The sequence below is a fragment of the Xenopus tropicalis genome, chromosome 6 (assembly GCF_000004195.4).
Source record: "Xenopus tropicalis strain Nigerian chromosome 6, UCB_Xtro_10.0, whole genome shotgun sequence".
Taxonomy (NCBI): Eukaryota; Metazoa; Chordata; class Amphibia; order Anura; family Pipidae; genus Xenopus; species Xenopus tropicalis.
This window is the reverse complement of record NC_030682.2, coordinates 11116990-11136484: the sequence shown is the minus strand read 5'-3', so window position 1 is coordinate 11136484 and position 19495 is coordinate 11116990. Positions and strand designations below refer to the sequence as shown.

Sequence of the window (19495 nt, the reverse complement as noted above, 5' to 3'; positions counted from 1 at the left end):
ACCAATTGAAAAGTTGAAGAGAATAGGCCATTCTGTAACATACTGGATGTTAACCTGAAGGTGAACCACCCCTTTACGTACACTGCAAGGTCTAGTGTATTAGAGGGCATAGCTCATATGTATAGACTCTGTACAGCACCTCGCAAAGCCTCATGAAGTCCATCAAGGTTAACCCCTCCAAGGGACCCCCAGTGCACATATATACACACACTTATACTGACCTATCTATTACTCACATATATTTAAACTATATATGCCTATATCTATAGTAATTGTAGATTATGTGGTGCTTTAAATGACATTGTATTCATTAACTTCTCAGTCTGTATTCTGTCAATGTCAATCTGATCACCTCAAAGTAGGCATATCGGCAAAAGATCTGCTTGTTTGGTGATATCGTCAAACGAGCGGATCTTCGCGTGTGGCCACCTTTTGGCTCAGGGGTGGGCCATAGCAGGAACAGCAGCTATTCTACAGAAGATGGAATAAGAACACCCCATGTGGAGAAAGTGTGGGAGAAGTCTGTAGGGCGGGTTATTTTAGTAGAGATTTTTGTAGGGCAGTACTAGAGAACACCATGAGAAGGCAATGCAAGAGGCACTCTAAGCAGGGCATGGGGGGGGGGGGGTGGAAGAGCGCCACAGAGAGGAGTCACATAGGGGGAGATGGCAAAAGAGAGCCACAGAGGGGGGTGATAGCGGAAGAGAACCACAGAGGGGGAAGATTGCGAAAGAGAACCACAGAGGGTAGCCACAGAGGTGCTGAAAGAGAGCTATGGGGAGGGAGAAGGCAGAAGACAGGCGCATATGGGAGATGGCGGAAGAGAGCCACAGTGGGGAGATGGCAGGAGAGAGCCACAGTGGGGAGATGGCAGGAGAGAGCCACAGTGGGGAGATGGCAGGAGAGAGCCACAGTGGGGAGATGGCAGGAGAGAGCCACAGTGGGGAGATGGCAGGAGAGAGACGCAGAGGGGGAAAAAGATGGGAAAGAGCTGCAAAAGAGGAGATGGTGAAAGAGAGCCACAGATGGAGGAGACGGTGGAAGAGAGCCACAGTGAGGAGATGACTGAAGAGAGCTGCTGAGAAGAGCCACAGAGGGGAAGATGACGAAAGAGAGCCGCAGAGAGGAGCCACAGAGGGGGAAGATGACGAAAGAGAGCCGCAGAGAGGAGCCACAGAGGAGGGTGATAGCAGAAGAGAGCCATAGAGGAGGAAGATGGTGGAAGAGAACCACAGAGGGTAGCCACAGAGGGGAGAGATGCTGAAAGAGAGCTGTGGGGAGGGAGACAGCAGAAGACAGGCGCATGTGGGAAATGGTGGAAGAGATTCACAGATGGGGGTGATGCCAGAAGAGAGCCACAGTGGGGAGATGGCAGGAGAGAGCTGCAGAGGGGGGAGACAACAAGAAAGAGATGCAGAGGGGAAAGAAGATGAGAAAGAGCTGCAGAAGGGAAGATGGTGAAAGAGAGCCGCAGAGAGAGGAGATGGCGGAAGAGAGCCACAGCAGGGAGATGGCTGAAGAGAGCTGCTGAGAGGAGCCACAGAAAGGAGACAGCAGTAGAGGGCCACAAAAAGGAGACAGCAGTAGAGGGACACAGAAAGGAGACAGCAGTAGAGGGCCACAGAAAGGAGACAGCAGTAGAGGGCCACAGAAAGGAGACAGCAGTAGAGGGCCACAGGAAGGAGACAGCAGTAGAGGGCCACAGAAAGGAGACAGCAGTAGAGGGCCACAGAAGAGAGCCACACACAGGGTGATGGTGGAAAAGAGCTACAAAGGGAGATGGCAGAGCAGAGTGCTTATTATTGATTTGCTCTATACTTGCTATATATATATATATATATATATATATATATATATATATATATATATATATAAACAAGCTACTGAATGATAATATATATATATATATATATATATATATATATTATCAATTATCATTCAGTAGCTTGTTTTTATACTCCATACATCAGGTGCGCTTGTGCCCATGTGGCCAGCAGAAGGCTAATGACTAAATCCCACAGACATGTCTATAATAATGTCTATGGCATGACAGCATTTATCTCCATGCCTACCTCACAAACGCTGGCAGAGTAGAGAATTCCGAGACATAATGAATTTGTGGGCGTATCCGGGAACACTCATGACCACATTGGTTATTAAGTGGTTGGTAGTGCTGACAATCTGTGTGTTTATGGACCGGAGCACTGGGCTATTTTTAGAAAATCGTGTAATGGATGATAAATCCCCCGGAATCTTATGTGCCCATCATTTAGCAGCTGAATTGCCTGGAACTACATCCGATTACCTTGCCTACACGGCTAGATTAATGTGTCAGAAATGTTCTTTGGTTGCCCTAATGCAGATGTTATACCCATAACTCCTTTGATCCGGGGTGTAAAACTCAATCACATAAGGGGGCCAAAATCTAAAACAGGCTAAGTCGCGGGGCAAATTTTTTATTAATATACAGGTATAGGACCCATTATCCAGAATGCTCGGGACCAAGGGTATTCCGGATAAGGGATCTTTCCATAATTTAGATCTCCATACCTTAAGTCTACTAAAAAAATCAATAAAACATTAATGAAACCCCATAGGGTTGTTTTGCATCCAAAAATGATTTTTTATATCTTAGTTGGGATCAAGTACAGGTACTGTTTTATTATTACAGTGAAAAGAGAATCATTTAACCATTAAATAAACCCAATAGGGCTGTTCTGCCCCAATAAGGGGTAATTATATCTTAGTTGGGATCAAGTACAGGTACTGTTTTATTATTACAGAGAAAAGGGAATCATTTAACCATTAAATAAACCCAATAGGGCTGTTCTGCCCCAATAAGGGGTAATTATATCTTAGTTGGGATCAAGTACAGGTACTGTTTTATTATTACAGAGAAAAGGGAATCATTTAACCATGAAATAAACCCAATAGGCTGTTCTGCCCCCAATAAGGGGTAATTATATCTTAGTTGGGATCAAGTACAGGTACTGTTTTATTATTACAGAGAAAAGGGAATCATTTAACCATTAAATAAACCCAATAGGGCTGTTCTGCCCCAATAAGGGGTAATTATATCTTAGTTGGGATCAAGTACAGGTACTGTTTTATTATTACAGAGAAAAGGGAATCATTTAACCATTAAATAAACCCAATAGGGCTGTTCTGCCCCAATAAGGGGTAATTATATCTTAGTTGGGATCAAGTACAGGTACTGTTTTATTATTACAGAGAAAAGGGAATCATTTAACCATTAAATAAACCCAATAGGGCTGTTCTGCCCCCAAGAAGGGGTAATTATTACATATGTTAATTAGGATTGGAAGGGGTAAAAAATCACCACGGACTGCGCGCGCTGTGAAATTTTTTCCCCCTCACCATTAACCCTTTCTGAATACTAATTAGCATATGCTAATTTTTGCTAATTAGGATTTGGATTCGGTTTGGCCGGTACCGCGGATTTGGGCGAAAATGAATTCTTCCAAAAATGCCTGGATTTGGCCCGAATCCCGTACCGAATCTGGGATTCGGTGCATCCCTAGTGCAGTCTGTCTGTTAATTTAAAATACATTATGTACAGAGATCCTGGTTAATCACACAAAACTACCAAAGGAGGAATTTTTAAGTGAATCGCACAGATAACGGCATGCAGGGCTGTCAACCCCCCCTATTTTTTCAGGAGTTCCCCAATTTTAGCTCTCCCCCTGTTCCATCACCTGATGCGATTCTCTCGATTTTTAAGCATTCGTGATGTCATCAAAAGCAGTTTGATGACAGTTAGCTGAAAGCAGTTCTAATGTGTAGCGCCGGCTCCTTCTGAAAGCTCAGACTCAGGCACACTTTACTGCTGCGCTGCAAGTTGGATTGATATCCCCCCCTCCCCGCCAGCAGCCGATCAGCAGAACAATGGGAAGGGAGCAAGATAGCAGCTCCCAGTAGGTATCAGAATAGCACTCAATAGTAAGAAATCCAAGTCCGGCTTGGGACTCCTCCAGTTACATGGGAGTAGGAGAAACAATAGGTTAGCTGAAAGCAGTTCTAATGTGTAGCGCTGGCTGAAAGCTCAGACTCAGGCACACTTTACTGCTGCGCTGCAGGTTGGAGTGATATCCCCCCCCCCCTCACCCCCAGCAGCCAATCAGCAGAACAATGGGAAGGGAGCAAGATAGCAGCTCCCAGTAGGTATCAGAATAGCACTCAATAGTAAGAAATCCAAGTCCGGCTTGGGACTCCTCCAGTTACATGGGAGTAGGAGAAACAATAGGTTAGCTGAAAGCAGTTCTAATGGGTAGCGCTGGCTGAAAGCTCAGACTCAGGCACAAGGCACTGAGATGGCGCCTACACACCAATATTACAGCTACAAATACATTTGTGGGTTCAAGAATAAAAGGTTAAATGGCAGAGGGAATTATTTGCTATGTAATAATTTATTTAGAGGCCCATTCTTTTAAGGAACATTTATTCATGTTAATTTACGATTTCCACACACTCTCGTTTTTTTGCCATTTGGGCATTTAATGTGCTGTCTCAGGGCGTTTTCCTGCTTCCAACCTGTGATAAAGGCCGAGTCAACTCTACACCCCGACGCCTGTCAGACGGAATTGGCAGAAGTTCTTACTCAGGCATTTTGTCTTCGTCTTCTCCAGCACGTGAAAGATCTGCCAGAGGTTGCTGTCCTGATGGATTTGAGACATTTTCCAACCACTTCGTCTCTGAGACTTTATATAAGTTTGCAATCAGCAAAAAATAAAATGTTCTAATGATTGGAATAGCTGCTGTGTGTACCTGCACTCCGTGGGACCCCCTTCCCTTGAAGCACTGCACAGATGTGTAGTAAAGCGCAGGCCGCTCAGACATTTGCCAGGCGTTCGTGTCATCAGAAATAGCCAAAGAACTTGTGGTTGTGTGGGCTCCGCTCAATGTTCCACTCGCGTACTGATGCTGAGAAGCCTGCTCAGTTCCTGAGGTTTGTGGCCTCAACCCTCATTGGATCTGACATAATGTAAGCAGGTATAGGAGAGAGGCTGCAACTGTCGGCTGTTTGTTTGTTTTGGTTTCTCAGTCTGTGACACGCAAGAAATAGATATTAAAGCTTCTTTTTCATCAGCCATGATATATTTAAAGGGAAACTATACCCCCAGAATGAATACTTAACCAACAGATAGTTTGTATTATGTTAAGTGACCTATTAAATCTCGCCAAACTGGAATATATCAGTAAATATTGCCCTTTTACATCCTTTCCCTTGAGCCGCCATTTTGTGATGGGCTGTGTGCTCCCTCAGAGATCAGCTGACAGGAAGTGATGCAGCTCTAACTGTAACAGGAAGTAGTGTGGGAGTAAAAGGCAGAATTCTGCCCATTCATTGGCAACCCTATTGGGACCCCTAAAGTTGACCTTTTCTACCAAGGCTACACTCCTGGGCCCCCCTGCAACCACAGGGTCTGCTTCCTCTGTAGTTACTCCCCTGTTTTTGTTTTTGTTTTACTTTCCCCCCTCCAGCAAAAACAAAAAAGAGGTTTACATTTCAAAAAATGATTGTACAGGTATGGGACCCATTATCCAGAATGTTTGGGACATGGGGTTTTCTAGATAAGGGATCTTTCCGTAATTTGGATCTCCTACCTTAAGTCTACTAAAATAATTAAATAAAATAAAACCAATAGGGCTGTTCTGCCCCCAATAAGGGGTAATTATATCTTAGTTGGGATCAAGTACAGGTACTGTTTTATTATTACAGAGAAAAGGGAATCATTTAACCATTAAATAAACCCAATAGGGCTGTTTTGCCCCCAATAAGGGGTAATTATATCTTAGTTGGGATCAAGTACAGGTACTGTTTTATTATTACAGAGAAAAGGGAATCATTTAACCATTAAATAAACCCAATAGGGCTGTTTTGCCCCCAATAAGGGGTAATTATATCTTAGTTGGGATCAAGTACAGGTACTGTTTTATTATTACAGAGAAAAGGGAATCATTTAACCATTAAATAAACCCAATAGGGCTGTTCTGCCCCCAATAAGGGGTAATTATATCTTAGTTGGGATCAAGTACAGGTACTGTTTTATTATTACAGAGAAAAGGGAATCATTTAACCATTAAATAAACCCAATAGGGCTGTTCTGCCCCAATAAGGGGTAATTATATCTTAGTTGGGATCAAGTACAGGTACTGTTTTATTATTACAGAGAAAAGGGAATCATTTAACCATTAAATAAACCCAATAGGTCTGTTCTGCCCCCAATAAGGGGTAATTAGATCTGTTTTATACTGTTTTATTATTACAGAGAAAAAGGAAATAATTTTTAAAAATGTGAAATATTTGATTAAAATGGAGTCTTTGGGAGATGGCCTTTCCATAATTCGGAACTTTGCAGATAACAGGTTTCCAGATAAGGGGTCCTATACCTGTACTTTTTATTTAAACAGCAGAGCAAGAGATAACCCTGGCTATATCCCCAGCAACTGTAGATTTTGATTTGTTTTTATCAAATTTAGAAATGAATATAAAAGTAGAGAAATATCAGCCTGTGGGTTAGTTGAAAATAAATGTATAAAATAATTTTTTAAGATTTAATTCCGAAGTCAGAATTTGTAATCGCATTGTTTACGTCTGGGCTCTTTCAAAATATCCTACTTCTAGCGGTTAGCAGCGTTCGTGCGTCCCTGACTAGACAGCCTGTCATCATTCTTACTGCGAAAATAACCAGCCAACCGTTTTTGAGGGTTTGGCCAGACTTCAAACCCCCTTGGAATCCTCGCTGACCATCTGCATGTGGCATTTGTTTGTGTTTGTCGTGGCCAAAAATACGCCATGAATTGCAAACAGGGGCCGAGACAGAATCTCTGCAGTGTCACTGTGGGGCCTATCGGTGGCGAAGGAATTCACAGGGCTCCGTGAAACGGGGAAAATAAATCTAAACATCTGCCTGGTTTCTATTCCCCAACGTACAGGGGGAAAAAAAAAAAAGGCCCAAATGAAACGGCGGTTTGTGTTGTAGATATGCAGCTAAATAGCTCCTACATCTGCGGCCTTTGATAATCAAGCGTCGGTGAATTTATTGGTGCTGAGGTCGGGGCTTGATTGTCTGGCAGCAAAAAACAGCGATTGTCTTAATGATGCCCATATGTTTCTGCAATCCCAAATATTCCGCATTTGTTTCAGATCAAACCAAAAATACTATTTAGACTTCTTTTAGAACTGGCCTGATTAGTGATTTTATATTAAAGGGGAACACAGAAACCCCTAATATCCCTATCACTGTCATTTATTTCTTCAAATAGTAGGAATAAATACCATTTTATATGCTGAAATCCAGCTGCAAAACAGTTAATCTCTTTCTGCATCATTTGAAATCCTGGCAGGGGAGGAGGGACTAAAACACTGATGTTACAAATTGTAACAACTTCCCCACAGCTTACAGACAGCATGCAGGAACTACGTAACCCACAATGCATTGCACTGGGATATTCCTTTCCTTATTGACATATGTGCAGCAGGGAATTGTGGGATTGGGAGGAGGCAGGCTGAAGGCAGGCTGAGGACAGGCGACTACTGTTACATTTTATTTGAGTCACAAAGTAGTCAGCCAGAACAGGGGCGGGGCTTAGGGAACAGGGGGCAGGACTCAGGGAACTGTTCCAAACCATATTATCACATTAAAAGTTATGAAAAGGCTGCAGATTTTTTTAATGTATGTATTTTGCAACATTGCTTAAACTTATGTTTACTTTGCACAAAGCTCAAATTGTGCTAGGGTCTTTAATAGATTAGCTGCATCCCATTAAGTGGGATCTCGATGATCATAATACTACCTTTTATAAAGTATTCACCTTTACTCCATAATAATACAACAGTGACCTGTACTTGATTCTAAGATATAATTACCCCTTATTGGGGGCAGAACAGCCCTATTGGGTTTATTTAATGGTTAAATGATTCCCTTTTCTCTGTAATAATAAAACAGTACCTGTACTTGATCCCAACTAAGATATAATTACCCCTTATTGGGGGCAGAACAGCCCTATTGGGTTTATTTAATGGTTAAATGATTCCCTTTTCTCTGTAATAATAAAACAGTACCTGTACTTGATCCCAACTAAGATATAATTACCCCTTATTGGGGCAGAACAGCCCTATTGGGTTTATTTAATGGTTAAATGATTCCCTTTTCTCTGTAATAATAAAACAGTACCTGTACTTGATCCCAACTAAGATATAATTACCCCTTATTGGGGGCAGAACAGCCCTATTGGGTTTATTTAATGGTTAAATGATTCCCTTTTCTCTGTAATAATAAAACAGTCCCTGTAATTGATCCCAACTAAGATATAATTACCCCTTATTGGGGGCAGAACAGCCCTATTGGGTTTATTTAATGGTTAAATGATCCCCTTTTCTCTGTAATAATAAAACAGTACCTGTACTTGATCCCAACTAAGATATAATTACCCCTTATTGGGGGCAGAACAGCCCTATTGGGTTTATTTAATGGTTAAATGATTCCCTTTTCTCTGTAATAATAAAACAGTACCTGTACTTGATCCCAACTAAGATATAATTACCCCTTATTGGGGCAGAACAGTCTTTTTTTTTTAAATTTAATATTTAAATGAATTTTTATCAGACTTAAGTTATGGTGATTTAAATTATGGAAAAGCCCCTTACCTTAAAAACCACAGGTCCCAAGAATTCTGGATTATCGATCTAGTACCTAGATCTAGGCGGCCTTGTACCTAGACCAGTGATCCCCAACCAGTGGCTCAGGGGCAACATGTTGCTCCCCAACCCCTTGGATGTTGCTCCCAGTGGCCTCAAAGCAGGTGTTTATTTTTGAATTCCTGGCTTGAAGGCAAGTTTTGGTTGCATGAAAACCTGGTGTACTATCAAAAAGAACCTCCTATAAGCTGACAGTCCAAATGAGGTCTACCAACTATCCAATAACAGCCCATATTTAGCACCCCAAGAACTTTTTTTATGCTTGTGTTGCTCCCCAACTGTTTTTACATTTGAATGTAGCTCACAGGTAAAAAAAGGTTGGAGAACCCTGATCTAGACCTATGTCTGCACTCATCCCTTGGGTACATCTATCTTCTACCTCAACTTTGTCAGAGAGGGATCCAAGAGTGATCTTGGCTCTACGTTCCTTATTTACACTTCCCAACAGTATTTTCCATCACTGGTACTACCCTAAGATCTCCCACTACTTCTACCCAAGGGTAACTCCCAGCCTTGTGTTAGGTTTTGTGTTTTGTGTTGGTAGAGTTTCCATACAACTATATAAAGTTAGTTATAAATGTACCCCTAATTTCATAGGATCTTTCATGGAGTTTTATGTGTAGTTGGGGGTCATCAGTAGATAATCTGGTCGCTCTAGAGGGCCACAGCATTCCTCTTCTTGCTTGCCTCCCGTAGCTTTAAATTACAAACTCTCTTACCTTTCCAAAAGTTTCTGCTACATGAAGTGGAGAACTGAGCTTAGGTATAGAAAGTGGAAGTTTTATAATAAAGCTGTGAGCAGAGAAATCCGTAACACCCCATCGTATTGCTCAACCGTCCTGGGATAAATGTCTTGGGTTCATTGAGATAATAGTGCCTCTTTAATGCTCGTGTAGCTTCTATAGGTTTTATTTTGTCACTAAGGCAGGTGAACTGCAGGTTTATCAGAAAGTAACTAATCATTATGAAGGTTATAGAGACGCTAAACAAAGCCAGCCTGTGCCAACGCAAGTGTTTGATGTCCTAAGCTTTCTCAGCGGGGGCCTTCTCTCTTATCTGATTAATATCAGTAATAAAATCATGCTCTTTCAGTAACTGGATGATAGTCACACTTACATCGGGTCCCTGCAACCGCGGCTTCTTTATAGTGTGACATCGGCCTTCGTTTCAAGCCTGTTGGGGCCATTAGACTTGGCACCAGTTTAACGCTCGTTATGTTAATCTAGATAATTGCCACAACTTAAACAGAAAAAAGTCCAAAACCAACGTCTGAGATAGTGGGGACTAAAAATAAAAAAATAAATAAAAATGTACAGGTATGGGATCCCTTATCTGGAAACCTGTTATCCAGAAAGTTCCGAATTATGGAAAGGCCATCTCCCATAGACTCCATTATAAGCAAAAAATTCTAATTTTAAAAAATGATTTCCTTTTTCTCTGTAATAATAAAACAGTACCTGTACTTGGTCCCAACTAAGATATAATTACCCCTTATTGGGGGCAGAACAGCCCTATTGGGTTTATTTCATGGTTAAATGATTCCCTTTTCTCTGTAATAATAAAACAGTACCTGTACTTGATCCCAACTAAGATATAATTACTCCTTATTGGGGGCAGAACAGCCCTATTGGGTTTATTTCATGGTTAAATGATTCCCTTTTCTCTGTAATAATAAAAGAGTACCTGTACTTGATCCCAACTAAGATATAATTACCCCTTATTGGGGGCAGAACAGCCCTATTGGGTTTATTTAATGGTTAAATGATTCCCTTTTCTCTGTAATAATAAAACAGTACCTGTACTTGATCCCAACTAAGATTTAATTACCCCTTATTGGGGCAGAACAGCCCTATTGGGTTTATTTCATGGTTAAATGATTCCCTTTTCTCTGTAATAATAAAACAGTACCTGTACTTGATCCCAACTAAGATATAATTACCCCTTATTGGGGGCAGAACAGCCCTATTGGGTTTATTTAATGGTTAAATGATTCCCTTTTCTCTGTAATAATAAAACAGTACCTGTACTTGATCCCAACTAAGATTTAATTACCCCTTATTGGGGCAGAACAGCCCTATTGGGTTTATTTAAAGGTTAAATGATTCCCTTTTCTCTGTAATAATAAAACAGTACCTGTACTTGATCCCAACTAAGATATAATTACCCCTTATTGGGGGCAGAACAGCCCTATTGGGTTTATTTAATGGTTAATTGATTCCCTTTTCTCTGTAATAATAAAACAGTACCTGTACTTGATCCCAACTAAGATATAATTACCCCTTATTGGGGCAGAACAGCCCTATTGGGTTTATTTAATGGTTAATTGATTCCCTTTTCTCTGTAATAATAAAACAGTACCTGTACTTGATCCCAACTAAGATATAATTACCCCTTATTGGGGCAGAACAGCCCTATTGGGTTTATTTAATGGTTAAATGATTCCCTTTTCTTTGTAATAATAAAACAGTACCTGTACTTACCCCAACTAAGATATAATTACCCCTTATTGGAGGCAAAACACTTATATTGGGTTTATTCAATGTTTAAATGATTTTTAGCAGATTTTAATTATGGAGATCCAAATTACAGAAAGATCCCTTATCCAGAAAACCCCAGGTCCTGAGCATTCTGCATAACAGGTCCCATACCTGTATTACTTATAATAAAACTTTCAGTCTAGGAACATGGAGGAGCAGCAGCAAAATGGCGGCATTTCACAACGGATTGGAGTATGAGTAGTTACAATTATAAAGAAACAGTAAAGCTCAGGAGCTGGTGGTTAAGAAACTTAAAGAAACAGAATTAGGAGGGGGCAGTGGTGAATGATAATCACAAATAGATGAACTAATAAAACCAATATTATATATATATATATACCATGAGATGATCAATAGTGCTGTCCCTTCCAGATCCTGATGAAGCTGAAGTGCATCGCTCTAGAAGCAGATACTGAGCTGGAGAGACAAGACGAGGCGCTGGACAATGTCAACTCCTCAGCCGATAGAGCAGTGATGAGCGTGGACAAACAGACCCGCAGGATGAGGAACCTCATGTAGAAACGGTTCTCAACACCTCAAGTCAGGATCATGTTTACATGCATTGAAACTGGGGTCAAGGGCTCCTTGGACTCGGTTTGCCAGTGAATATATATATAATGTAATATAATATATAATGTATGTCTGTGTAATGTGGTGCTCTTAATATGTTCATGAAAATATATATAAATAGGATATTTATATTACGACTGGATAGTTTTACAGGATGAATGAGTATTTATTAATTATTTAACATTAATTTATTATTTATTTCATTATTTAAGTTCAGCTGTGGTTTTTGTCCATGTTTTTATTACACAGTATGAAATAGAGTAAATGAAGGTTCTGGTATTCAGATCCCTTAACATATAGAAATGAATAGCATGATACATGCACTATATTCAACAGATACATGAACAGCAAGTTCTGGTCAACTGAATGAAAAAAGCCCTTAATTTCAACCAATCCAAGTTGATCAAGAAAAAAAAAAACTAAATCCTCAGCAAATCAGCTTGTAAGACCCCCAAGAACAGTGATTACTTATTACTTAAATTCTGGCCAGGGGGATAATGAAATGGACATACACTGACTGATACAGCCTGGCGATTTTACTAATCATAATGGTGTTGGCAGCCTATTGGCCTGTTTCTTGGGCCAAAATGATGGCCTCTCCAGTCAGTATCTGGTTGTGGCTTTGCCAGACTATAAAAAAAACCATTGGGTTGGCACAGGCACCAAATCAGCTTGGTTTGGTTCACCACCTCGTTGGCCAAATCAAGTGATTCTTGCCAGGCAGACCCAAGTATGTAGCTAGTTTTTATTCTCTGCAGTGTAGATAACAAACTACCATCCAGCTCTAGTCTAGAACACATACAGGATCTGAGATACGTAGGACCTAAAATTCCACAACCAGTCACATCTTTACTTTCATTTGCTTACTTGAAGAAGAATGATCAAAGCTGAATCCTTAATGGTAGCTAACCTGGTGCAATTTAGCACATACTGGTCAGTAACCCATAGCACCCAATTGGTGATTGGCTATTTTCAATCAGCTGCAGGTAGAACAATGAATGCAAGAATTTTACTGGTTGCTATGGGTTGCAGCCCACGGGCAATGTTGGCCAGTGTTGATAAATTATCCCCATTGTATGTTAGAGGCTGTGTGGCTGATTTTCTATGTAAAGAAAGACAGTTAAAAGCTTGAAAGCTCCTTCATCTGTTCCATACATTGGGTTCTGGACTCCCACTGCTGGATCTAGCTTTTGCCCAGCAGGAATATATTCTTTCTTGCATGTCTGAAAAGGGTGGAATAGTATCTTCTCTGCATTGCTCCATACCTTACATGATACTAAAATGTACTGAGATGGTCGGTAACTCCTTTCGTTATTTTGTCAGCTTACATATAGGAGTAAGCTCATTCACGTCACGTGTAGCTGGCCATACATGCAAAAACCCACTGATTTGTCAAGGTCGACAAACAAGCAGATGTTTCCTCTGATATGGCCACCTTGAGATGGGCAATATTGTATTCTTCCATTATTCAGCCCTCAAACCAAATGATCAGATCACATGCCTGGGATAGATGCATTTGGGAGGATTTTTGGCCAGATTTAGGTCAGCCAGGCCTGTCTGAGGGCCCCATACATGGGCCGATAAGCAGCCAACTTAGACTGTCAGCAGATTTTTTTCGGCCCATGTATGACCACCTTGTGTGTCCAATCCATTGCATCAGATTGGTTTGTGGAACTACAGTTTACAACAGAAGTTATTAATATGTTTTATAGTATGGGAACCAAGGGGTTATGGGCAAGGGCAAGCAAATGACTCCTGTGGCCAACTGTTTATCTCAGATCCCTGTTGTCCAGTATAGATATAGCCTTATTATTCTGAGCGATAAACCCACACTTGTCTGGCTTAATATTCTGATGCATGGAGGGAAAAATGTGTTGCATCTGATTCAAGAAAATGAAGAATGTTGCATGTGTTTCAAATCTTATCAAATATGTCAGATTTATGAATGAAACAGTTCATTTTCTGTATGATCTTCCTGAATTAATAAAAGTCTGCCTTGTATTATGATTAAATAAATGGATACTTCATATTTGCATCAGCAGAAGAGTTGGCAGTTTAACAACATTTGGTCTCTGGTAGAACTTGTGGTAAGTGTTTGTCCAACGTTTTGCCCAATCTGGCCTTGGTGTAGACTTTCAGGAATTTCTGGTAACCCTTCATCAAATATGCATCTTCCTTCCTTCTCTCAGCGCTTTGGAGCCTCTTACGGTGGCCAATCACACACTTGGTATAACTGAATTCATCTCCCTGTTCCTCACACTTTAGGGGGAAACCTATCCAAATTCAAGACTGGAATATTGTCACAATTCCAGAAATTTGGGGGAAAATTTCAGCCGTGATTAAAGCTAGTTTTTGCCTAAACTTTTCAAGATTTATCAAAACACAATGATAAAAAAAGGAGCCACCGTAAACCTGTTGGGAAGTCATTTGACTCAATGGGGTTCCAAGAGGGCTAATAGGCATTTTGCCACCTACGGATGGGCGATATCGGGAGAATCCCAGATATCCAGGATAATTCGATCGTTTTATAATGGTGGGCATAGGAAAAGTCGGTCCGGGGACTGCATCAACGAGCCGCTGCGGTCCCCGATCCGACTAGATTTTCTAACCTGCTCGATCGAGATCTGGCCGATTTCAGGCCAGATATCAGGCAGGCAGGCTCGTCAGTAGTGCCCATACACGGGCCGATTAGCTGCTGAATTGGTCTAAGGGACCCATATCAGCAGCTAGAATCGGCTTGTGTATGGAGACCTTTAGATAAGTGCTCTACAGGGCTGGAACAAGGGGTTATTAGCAGAGGAACCCGCCTAGGACTTTGGATTTTGCATATGGGACAGTTGCAGCTATAGAAAATATGTTTATTGTCCAGATCTTATTAACTAATTGATTATCAGTAATACCACTCACCTAAATACCGCACACTATATGAAATGCTCATTGTTAGGCCAGCCCCTTGCCTCTTCTCAACCATCCTTCACCCTGCACCCACCACTACTTCCATCAAAAAGAGGGCTAACTGTGTGGTGGGATCATGGAAGAAGAGCATATTGTAACCCTTGCCTTAGGCACAAAAGCTCCTGTGTCAGGTGTTAATGCTCTGACCTGAGTATGTTGTGAGGCTTCTATCCATAAAGCAAGTTGGGCCAAGTTTTTATTTTGCTTTGTGTTTTTTTTTTTCCAGGAAGGAAGTAAAGATCCATGATTGCCGGAAAGCACGTGACCCCAGTAAATATGAGGTAACACATGTTCTTTTTTTTTAATGTAATTTCCTTTGCCAAGAAAGAAGTAAAGGCAAACATATCAGGAAATACACTCTTTCTGCAATCAGAAACACTACGGGGCAGATTCATCAAGGTACAGTATGAGTTCGAATCCTGAAATGGGTAAAATTTGAATTAGATACGATAATTTCTGATGATCGGAAATGTCACAAATATACTCCTGAAAAAATCAGAATAGTCACGATAATATCGTATTGGCGATCCGAAAGTCACAACATTTTCGTATCCCAACAATCGTAAACGACGGGAAAACCTTTCTGACTTTGATCCTTCTGTGCATGACTTTGGAAGTCTCCCATAGGGCTCAATGGCACTCTGCAGCTCCAACCCGGCCCAAGGAAAGTCTCCCATAGGGCTCAATGGCACTCTGCAGCTCCAACCCGGCCCAAGGAAAGTCTCCCATAGGGCTCAATGGCACTCTGCAGCTCCAACCTGGCCCAAGGAAAGTCTCCCATAGGGCTCAATGGCACTCTGCAGCTCCAACCCGGCCCAAGGAAAGTCTCCCATAGGGCTCAATGGCACTCTGCAGCTCCAACCCGGCACAAGGAAAGCCTCCCATAGGGCTCAATGGCACTCTGCAGCTCCAACCCGGCCCAAGGAAAGTCTCCCATAGGGCTCAATGGCACTCTGCAGCTCCAACCCGGCACAAGGAAAGCCTCCCATAGGGCTCAATGGCACTCTGCAGCTCCAACCCGGCCCAAGGAAAGTCTCCCATAGGGCTCAATGGCACTCTGCAGCTCCAACCCGGCCCAAGGAAAGCCTCCCATAGGGCTCAATGGCACTCTGCAGCTCCAACCCGGCCCAAGGAAAGCCTCCCATAGGGCTCAATGGCACTCTGCAGCTCCAACCCGGCCCAAGGAAAGCCTCCCATAGGGCTCAATGGCACTCTGCAGCTCCAACCCGGCCCAAGGAAAGCCTCCCGTAGGGCTCAATGGCACTCTGCAGCTCCAACCCGGCCCAAGGAAAGTCTCCCATAGGGCTCAATGGCAATCCTCAGCTCCAACCCGGCCCAAGGAAAGTCTCCCATAGGGCTCAATGGCACTCTGCAGCTCCAACCCGGCCCAAGGAAAGCCTCCCATAGGGCTCAATGGCACTCTGCAGCTCCAACCCGGCCCAAGGAAAGTCTCCCATAGGGCTCAATGGCACTCTGCAGCTCCAACCCGGCCCAAGGAAAGCCTCCCATAGGGCTCAATGGCACTCTGCAGCTCCAACCTGGCCCAAGGAAAGTCACAGTAATGAAGCTTTAATGAATCCAAACTTTTGTACTCAAATTTTGTAAACAAATACGATTTTGTGTCCCTAATTGTCACAAAGTGCAAAAAATACGCACAGTACGAAAAAATAAGATTTTTTTGCATTCGGAAACAATCGTACTTATTTATTAAAAATTCAGATTGTGTTTTTCCGTAATTTTTTTCACGTCAAAAGACAGCAATCATGCTTATTTTCTAATCTAATCGAAACCCAATGAGCTCCTGTCGAAGTCTTTTTGTGATCTTTTGGGGAAAAAAATGGCAGTTTTGCAGATACAATGCAATCAAACTTGATCGAGTGTTTTTTGTAAATATGCTGGAAATCTAGAACAAATTGCGATATTTGGAAGTTTGAAAAATTCAAACTTTTGGGGAAATCTGCCTATAGCTATCATTTTTTTTCTTACGTGTGTAAATTCAGTGCAAGTGCTTAGTGTCCAACACATGTGCTACAGATTCCCAATCTCCAAATAAATCGTTGGCGTGTAACTTTTGTATTGAAAAAAAAAATCCCAACTCGGTAGAAAAGGTGCTGAGTCTTTAGCAAAATATTTGAGCTAAATGTGCTATACAATGCGTGCATTCACTGTGCCCTCACCTACAAGTCAAAATCGTAATATTTTGCTGAATTCCGCTATGAATTTCTTCTGAGAATTCGGGTTGCCTAGCTTCAGAACACACAATGAAAGCAATGAGCTCTGCTTGGCAGCCGTGCTTGCTCCGTTCATGGTTTGACGGGTCGCACAGGAAATTAAAGTGTTCTATAGATCCACGGTATCATGTTCACTAACGGCCGTATGCACCTTGCCAGACTCTCTATCTTACCAAAGTCCCACCTACCTGTTTGGCACAGGAAAAGTTTCAAAATATTCAACACATACATAAACCCCTGTGGTGACGAACGGTAATTTATAGTATCCACAATCCGAGCGGGGAGCGCGGTGCCAACAAAGACCTGCCCAGAGCAGGTGGAAACAATTTGTTTTAAAAATGTTAAAACCAGATGTTTGGATCCATAAAACCATTATGTTTCAGAACTGCCAACTTGATGCTCTGCAGCTGTTGCTGAACTACAAGTACAGAGGTTCCCCTGGAGCTTTAGTAAAATATATAAAGAGTGGTCTGTATGGAGTAACCCTGGAAAATGCTGGTTGTGTTTCATTTCTGAAGAAGCTGTAGCCACTTTTTTTGGATATGGTAGTGTGTTTGGGGGATCCTTAATGGAGAAGGATCTGGGGTTTTTTGTAGAGAACAAGTTGTCTAATTCCAGGCAGTGTCATTCTGTGGCTACTAAAGCAAATAAAGTGCTGTCTTGTATAAAAAAGGGCATTGACTCAAGGGATGAGAACATAATTTTGCCCCTTTATAGGTCCCTGGTAAGGCCTCACCTTGAGTATGGGGGGCAGTTTTGGGCTCCAGTCCGTAAGGCGGATATTAATGAGCTGGAGAGAGTGCAGAGACTGCAACTAAACTGGTAAAGGGGATGGAAGGGTTAAACTATGAGGTTAGACTGTCAGGGTTGGGGTTATTTTCTCTGGAAAGAGGCGCTTGCGAGGGGACATGATTACTCTGTACAAGTACATTAGAGGGGATTATAGGCAGATAGGGGGGGTTCTTTTTCCCCATAAAAACATTCAACGCCCCAGAGCCCCCCCTTTAGATTAGAGGAACTGAGCTTCCATTTGAATCAGCGTCGGGGGTTCCTCACGGTGAGGGCAGTGAGGGGGTTGGGGAATGCCCTGCCGGGGGATGTTGGGTAGGGGGTTCCTCACGGTGAGGGCAGTGGGGTTGGGGAATGCCCTGCCGGGGGATGTTGGGTAGGGGGTTCCTCACGGTGAGGGCAGTGAGGGGGTTGGGGAATGCCCTGCCGAGGGATGTTGGGTAGGGGGTTCCTCATGGTGAGGGCAGTGAGATTGGGGAATGCCCTACCGGGGATGTTGGGTAGGGGGTTCCTCACAGTGAGGGCAATGGGGTTGGGGAATGCCCTGCCGGGGGATGTTGGGTAGGGGGTTCCTCACGGTGAGGGCAGTGAGATTGGGGAATGCCCTGCCGGGGGATGTTGGGTAGGGGGTTCCTCATGGTGAGGGCAGTGGGGTTGGGGAATGCCCTGCCGGGGGATGTTGGGTAGGGGGTTCCTCACGGTGAGGGCAGTGGGGTTGGCCAATGCCCTGCCGGGAGATGTTGGGTAGGGGGTTCCTCACGGTGAGGGAAGTGAGGGGGTTGGGGAATGCCCTGCCGGGGTATGTTGGGTAGGGGGTTCCTCACGGTGAGGGCAGTGGGGTTGGGGAATGCCCTGCCGGGAGATGTTGGGTAGGGGGTTCCTCACGGTGAGGGCAGTGAGGGGGTTGGGGAATGCCCTTCCTAGTGATGGGGTAATGGCAGATTCTGTTAATGCCTATAAGAGGGGCCTGGGTGAGTTCTTGAACAAGCAGAATACCCAAGGCTATTGTGATACTAATATCTACAGTTAGTATTAGTGGTTGTATTTATAGTTTATGTATGTGAGTGTATAGATTGGTAGGTGTGGGTTGTGTGTGCTGGGTTCACTTGGATGGGTTGAACTTGATGGACTCTGGTCTTTTTTCAACCCTATGTAACTAAATCTTGCAACTTGTTGGCCTATCAAAACGTTCTTGTCCATGTGATTCTTCAAATAAGAGTCAGCGATCGTGATGAGCACTTGAGCATTTCTAAGCGGAGGCCCTTCTAGTAGTGCATTTCCTGGATATTACTTTGGGAAGAGGTTAATCTGGAGAAGGACCTTTTGATCATCATTGTTTTATGCTTGGTCATCTGTCACAGTAGCTTTATATTCCAACATAGCAAGCTAAAAATCTGTGTACAAAGGAAATATATGTATGTTGGGGGGTAAGAGTTAAGAAAATAAACATAAGCCTCTAGTCTAGGTGCTCCAAAGAGAAGTTATTGCACCATTTCTCTGTAGTGGTACCATCATGCCCATGACAAACCACTGCCACCACAGTAGACACCAAAGCTCCAAGGGAGGACATCAGTTGGCATGAAATTCAAGGATAAGATGCCCACTGGCACCAATGACATTGCAAAATTGTTAGGTCACCTTGCCAGTGGCAGGTTCTCCTGTTCACCTTAGTATCCTGTTAGTGCCCTAGG

At 42.7% G+C, this 19495-nt stretch overlaps 1 protein-coding gene across 3 annotated transcripts in view; it reads left to right on the top strand.

The window, feature by feature from the left end:
• snap47 (synaptosome associated protein 47kDa) overlaps window positions 1-13845 on the top strand; it is a 29556-nt gene extending 15711 nt beyond the window's left edge. For 2 of the 3 annotated variants that reach the window (XM_031903785.1, XM_031903786.1), the window contains exon 5: window positions 4532-5147. In XM_031903785.1, the coding sequence (XP_031759645.1) occupies window positions 4532-4750 (219 nt within the window). In that variant the 3' untranslated portion in view covers window positions 4751-5147. Of the gene's footprint in view, window positions 1-4531; window positions 5148-11631 lie in introns of those variants that run through there. The other variant, XM_031903787.1, reaches the window with a different exon arrangement.
• The last annotated feature ends 5650 nt before the right edge of the window (window positions 13846-19495 follow it).